Source organism: Aegilops tauschii, chromosome 6, assembly GCF_002575655.3.
Source record: "Aegilops tauschii subsp. strangulata cultivar AL8/78 chromosome 6, Aet v6.0, whole genome shotgun sequence".
Classification (NCBI taxonomy): Eukaryota; Viridiplantae; Streptophyta; class Magnoliopsida; order Poales; family Poaceae; genus Aegilops; species Aegilops tauschii.
In genome coordinates, this window is record NC_053040.3 from 432,913,120 (window position 1) to 432,919,646 (window position 6,527).

Here is a 6,527-nt window from a genome sequence, read left to right on the forward strand (position 1 = left end):
TGAAGCCAAGCTAAGCAGCAGTAGGTACCCAAGAAGGGAGAAACATGTGCCGTTGGCAGCCTAACAAGCACTGTAATTACTAGTACTGCCATTATCCATGCCCGTCGGCAAGCTAGCAACACCATGCATGTTGCCTTGACGGTTTCACCTACCACGGAAAGATCGAGAGAGAGCCGGATCGGCAGCAGGGGAGGTGAGGTGTGCACGCTACAGCAAACGCAACGCCATTGATGGGGACTTGAGCCCTGTGCGGTGCAGTGTAGTGCAGTGCAGCGATCGATCGCGCGGGTGTCAGCTCACATGCAAAGGGAATCCGCCCATGCGTTTTTCCAAATGAGACAAGCAGGCGCTCTGTTAAGCCCGAGCTTTACACTGTGCGACCAGAGACCGGCACCATTAGGCCATGAGCAGCAGCAGTGCGGTGCAGTGGAATCACCGGTGGGTGAATAATCATGTGGTGGTGGTGCGACTGTTACGCGGGGTGATCACGGGCTCACAGGCAGCATCACGGGGAAATCTCCGCTGCTGCTGCCGCCACTCCTGCCTGTTATCTGTTACGCCGATTTATAGCACTGTATGGCACGAAGATAGTCGGCAGTGAGCTCTGTGTGCAGGGCCATGGCATGGGCTGGAAAAAATCGCCCAGTGATCTCAGAGAATGAAATGATGAATCTTTCGGGGTCAGTGAAACGGAGAACAATCTTAATCTTCACCGCAATTCACACCATTAGGCCAACTCCACCGCGCGACTCCATCCCGTTCGGCCCCGTCCGTTCGGGGTAAAATGGACAAATGAGGCGGCCCAGCGCGCGGTCTCAAACGGACAAATGTCCGGATTTCATCCGTTTTCGACCCATCCCTGGCCCAAACGTGCGCTCGGTTTGGGGTGAAACGGACGCGCGCGGACGGCCTGGACGCACGCCCTTGACCCTCCCCTGGCCCGCCTGTCGGGGACACTAGCAGTCCCTCCGCTCCCAACGCTTCCACCCTCTCTCTCCCGCCCCGCCCCGCCGCCGGCGCCGCCGCTATTCTCCGGCCGCCTCCTCACCGCGCAGCCCCCGACCGTCCCTACCAAGCCACGTCTCGACATGGCCGCCACCACGCCCGCGTTTTGGCCGTAGTTTTGGCCGTCGATCGGAGGTTTGGCCGTCGCCGTCTTCGCCGGTCGCAGAGGGGACACGACCGCCGGCGACGTACCACGGCGGCCTCGGCAGCTTTCGACGAGAGCTCCAGAGCGGCCAGTAGCGGCCGGCAACCACACCTGCTGCGTCGAGGTGACCATCGCGGCCTCTTCGCCACCACGACCGCAAGGTGTTCGGCATTTTGCCCACAAAGGTATGGACAGTGGAGACGAGTTTTTCTTCCATCACTTCCTTTGTTCATCGGACGATTCGTCGTCGGATAATGAAGATCTTGTGGTGGCTGCACTGATCGTTGACGACCACATTCAACGGCAGCTTCCTCGGTACAGGGGGTCAGTCCCTGGCCGTGCTCCCAACCTGAACCGCAACAGGGAGAGAGGCCACGCCCTGCTCTATGCCGATTACTTTGCCAACACCCCGCTCTTCAAGCCGGATAAATTCCGTCGCCGTTTTCGAATGGCAAGGCATGTGTTCAATCGTATCCGAGAGGGAGTGGTTGCTCATGACCCATACTTCGAGTGCAAGACGGATGCCCTTGGCAAGCTTGGATTCTCCTCTTACCAGAAATGCACCGCGGCCATCCGCATGCTTGCATATGGAATTCCAGGCGATCTGGTGGATGAGTATGTGCGTATGAGTGAGACAACATGTCTGATGTCAATGTACAAGTTTTGCCAGACTGTGATCGAGGTGTTTGGCCCAGAGTACTTGAGGCAGCCAACTGCCGCTGATACAGAGAGATTGTTGGCGACCAACGCAGCTAGAGGCTTTCCAGGCATGCTTGGCAGCATAGATTGTATGCACTGGGAGTGGAAGAACTGTCCATTTGCTTGGCAGGGCCAGTACAAGGGGCATGTCAACGGGTGCACTGTCATATTAGAAGCGGTGGCATCGCAAGATCTTTGGATATGGCATTCTTTCTTCGGCATGGCAGGTTCTCACAATGGTATCAACGTGCTGCAGCGTTCTCCAGTCTTCGCGAGGCTTGCAGAAGGCCACTCCCCACCTGTCAACTTTGAGATCAACGGCCACTAGTACAACAAGGGATACTATCTAGCAGATGGTATATATCCTCGGTGGTCAACTTTTGTGAAGACAATCTCGAAACCCCAAGGTGAGAAGAGAAAGAGATTTTCCCAAATGCAAGAGAGTGTTAGAAAGGATGTGGAACGTGCTTTTGGTGTGCTTCAATCCCGGTGGGGTATCGTTCGAAACCCTGCACTGTCATGGGATGAAAGGAAGCTTTGGGAGGTGATGACTGCTTGTGCGATCATGCACAACATGATCGTCGAGGACGAGCGTGATGAGAGTATCTTCGACCAAGGATTTGATTATCAAGGTGAAAATATTGAGCCCCTGCACCAAGACCCGGCCACATTTGAACAGTTTGTCCAATTTCACCGTGAGATGCGTGATTGGCACACTCATTTGAGTCTTCAAAATGACTTGGTTGAGCACGTGTGAGATCACATTGGCAACCAATAGATGTATTGGTCCATTTTATGTTCAGTCAAGACAATTTCGATTTGGTTGTAAAACTATTTTATTAAAGACAATTTCAATTGGGTTGTAAAACTATTTTAATTTTCACACAAATATTTGGGTTGGAAAACTAGTTTTGATGTAAATATGGGCATTTTTGGCCCTGGCGGACAGGATGGGGCAAAGGGATGCGGCCGCGCGCTGGGCGCACGGCCACCGCACCCCAGGACAGGCCCGGACACGACCCCATTACCCTATCCAAACGGATAGAAACCGAACAAAACGAACGTGCATTTGGGGTCGCACGTGGAGTTGGCCTTAGTTACCACCAACCAGCGAGAAGTGTCGCTCTGGACTGGACCGCAGTACTACCTGCATCACAAATGAAAATGATGACTCGCTGCATAGCCTGGAGATTGGTTGGTTGCTGGAGACGGATAAAAACGGGGCAGGGCAGATCAGAACTGCAGCGGTGGCAGCCAAACCCCAATGCCTGGAAAATGCTTTGAAGGCGCCATCATTTGCCACGCAGTGAGTACGCGCACAGCTCAACGTGTGGAGGCACGGCGTATACGTGTCAGGTCGGTGGTGCTTCCTGACGAGTTTACATGAAGAAATACGAATCCATGCATCTGAATCTGCATTAATCCCTGAAGCAGGGAACAGTGTCCTTGAGTATGATCAAGATTAGCGCAGCTAAAATTATGCATAACAGCACCCGCAAAAAAAAAATTATGCATAACAGAAGCTCCATGTTTCTCTGTGATTGCTAACCTTGCTGTCACTCGTAGTACCTGCTAAATCTTACAACAGTTTTGCTAAAGCACATCTTGATGTGCTATAAGTATTGCACATCTAAGTCCTATGTCATTAATCTTACATTGAGATTCGTGTAGGTATTTTTTTTTTCTTTTTCTCTTTATGCTTGATTCACTCACTTAGGTGCAATAACAAGGGCACATCTAGATATGCCCTAGACACACCCATCTTACAAAGTTGATTGTTGTGCCACGTGTCATAACGCCCAAACGGCGGGTCAATCTAACCAAGTTGACTATTGTGGCCCATCAATGTTTACGAGTGGGCCAACCATATCATAAGTTTAAAACGGCTGAACCGGTGCCTAACTGAATGTGATATTTTCTTGCTATGCATTACCCACAATGAAGAATGGAGGTCGTTCTTTCGGTCTATTGGCGGCAGTTTTTGATGATATATATCATCTTGCGTGTGATTTTTCGCATACTATTTTTTAGCATGCTACTAGGGAGTCTAATTGTTCTGCCCATGATTTAGCCAAACTAGTTAGAAGTAAGGTATGTGCAGAATGAATGGAAGATCCACCCATAGAAATTGTTGATACTCTTGTTAAAAGATAATATGGTGACCGGCTTGCAATACTTTGATGTCAAAAAAAGTGATGGTTTTTGGTCAACATTTTAAAGGTGGTAGTTTTCGCCGACAGTCGCCCAAATGTGATAGTGTTTTTGTCGGAGTACGTTCTTCGGCCAAAGATCAAAGATACCCTGTATTTGTGAGTTCAGCTAGGGGCTAAAACACATAGTTAATCAACTCTCAAAGACAGAGAGGAAAAGCATGGACACAAGGGACTTTATACAGGTTCAGGCCGCCATCTTGACATAAAACCCTACATCTTGTTGGTATTTGATATAAATCGGTGAAGCACAAGTGTTTGAGTGTTACAAAAATGATGGTCGGGGTGAGACAGTGGTCGGGCTACTAACTAAAATGCCCGATCACTACTATCTCTCTCTCTCTCTCTCCAACTATGCTTGAGAGTGGGTGCGATGCAGTGTGTGAGCCCTGATTTTTGCTTGTCTCTCTTCGACCACAGTCCTCCCCTTATATAAGCCTGGGGGTACCACACTTGGTCTACAAATTAATACAAAGAAATACATAAATTGATAGGCGGCTCGATTAGTTCACTTGCTCCTGACGCCTGGCAGTAGATGAGCTGACATTGTGCCTTGTCAAGTGCTCGAGTGCCTTCCCCGACGTGACCCATTGCACGCCCTTCTGCTGCTTTACCTGTATTTGTGAGTTCAGCTAGGGGCTAAAACACCTAGGCAATCAACTCTCAAAGACGAAGAGGAAAAGCATGGACACAAGGGGTTTTATAGAGGTTCAGGCTGCCATCTTGACATAAAACCCTACATATTGTTGGTATTTGATATAATCAGTGAAGCACAAGTGTTTGAGTGTTATAAAAATGATGGTCGGGGTGAGACAGTGGTCGGGTTACTAACTAAAATGCCCGATCAGTCCTATCTCTCTCTCTCTCTAACCATGCTTGAGAGTGGGTGTGATGCAGTGTGTGAACCCTGATTTTTCCTTGTCTCTCTTCGACCACAATCCTCCCCTTATATAAGCCTGGGGGTACCACACTTGGTCTGCCAATTAATACAAAAAATACGTAAATTGATAGTCGGTTCGATTAGTCCACTTGCTGCTGACGCCTGGCAATAGATGAGCTAACACTGTGCCTTGTCAAGTGCTCGAGTGCCTTCCCTGATGTGACCCGTTGCATGCCCTTCTGCTGCTTTACCCTGTATTTGTGAGTTCAACTAGGGGCTAAAACACCTAGTCAATCAACTCTCAAAGACGGAGAGGAAAAAGCATGGACACAAGGGATTTTATACAGGTTCAGGCCGCCATCTTGACATAAAACCCTACATCTTGTTGGTATTTGATAAAATCGGTGAAGCACAAGTGTTTGAGTGTTACAAAAATGATGGTCGGGGTGAGACAGTGGTCGGGCTACTAACTAAAATGCCTGATCACTCCTATCTCTCTCTCTCCAACTATGCTTGAGAGTGGGTGTGATGCAGTGTGTGAGCCCTGATTTTTCCTTGTCTCTCTTCGACCATAGTCCTCCCCTTATATAAGCCTAGGGGTACCACACTTGGTCTGCAAATTAATACAAAGAAATACGTAAATTGATAGTCGGTTCGATTAGTCCACTTGCTCCTGACGTCTGGCAGTAGATGAGCTGACACTGTGCCTTGTCAAGTGCTCGAGTGCCTTCCCCGACGTGACCCGTTGCACGCCCTTCTGCTGCTTTACCCTGTATTTGTGAGTTCAGATAGGGGCTAAAACACCTAGTCAATCAACTCTCAAAGACAGAGAGGAAAAGCATGGACACAAGGGATTTTATACAGGTTCAGGCCGCCATCTTGACATAAAACCCTACATCTTGTTGGTATTTGATATAATCGGTGAAGCACAAGTGTTTGAGTATTACAAAAATGATGGTCGGCATGAGATAGTGGTCGGGCTACTAACTAAAATGCCCGATCACTCCTAGCTCTCCCTCTCTCCCCCCTCTCTCTCTCCAACTATGCTTGAGAGTGGGTGTGATGCAGTGTGTGAGCCCTGATTTTTCATTGTCTCTCTTCGATCATAGTCCTCCCCTTATATAAGCCTAGGGGTACCACACTTGGTCTGCAAATTAATACAAAGAAATACGTAAATTGATAGTCGGTTCGATTAGTCCACTTGCTCCTGACGTCTGGCAGTAGATGAGCTGACACTGTGCCTTGTCAAGTGCTCGAGTGCCTTCCCCGACGTGACCCGTTGCACGCCCTTCTGCTGCTTTACCCTGTATTTGTGAGTTCAGATAGGGGCTAAAACACCTAGTCAATCAACTCTCAAAGACAGAGAGGAAAAGCATGGACACAAGGGATTTTATACAGGTTCAGGCCGCCATCTTGACATAAAACCCTACATCTTGTTGGTATTTGATATAATCGGTGAAGCACAAGTGTTTGAGTATTACAAAAATGATGGTCGGCATGAGATAGTGGTCGGGCTACTAACTAAAATGCCCGATCACTCCTAGCTCTCCCTCTCTCCCCCCTCTCTCTCTCCAACTATGCTTGAGAG

The 6,527-nt window shown here is 49.1% G+C and overlaps 1 protein-coding gene across 1 annotated transcript; it reads left to right on the plus strand.

Moving 5' to 3' along the window:
• The first annotated feature begins 1,337 nt into the window (after positions 1–1,337).
• Positions 1,338–2,177, plus strand: LOC141026142 (uncharacterized). Its single transcript, XM_073502120.1, has 2 exons — positions 1,338–1,938; positions 2,077–2,177. The coding sequence occupies exons 1-2, from the start codon at positions 1,338–1,340 to the stop codon at positions 2,175–2,177; spliced, it is 702 nt and encodes a 233-aa protein (XP_073358221.1).
• Positions 2,178–6,527: the final 4,350 nt, after the last annotated feature.

Excerpts from the sequence above, each read along its gene's own strand:
- LOC141026142 (XM_073502120.1), top strand. The coding sequence starts at position 1,338 with ATGGACAGTGGAGACGAGTTTTTCTTCCATCACTTCCTTTGTTCATCG. Across the intron at positions 1,939-2,076 it reads CATGCTTGGCAGCATAGATT|GTTCTCACAATGGTATCAAC; the intron begins GTATGCACTGGG and ends TCGGCATGGCAG.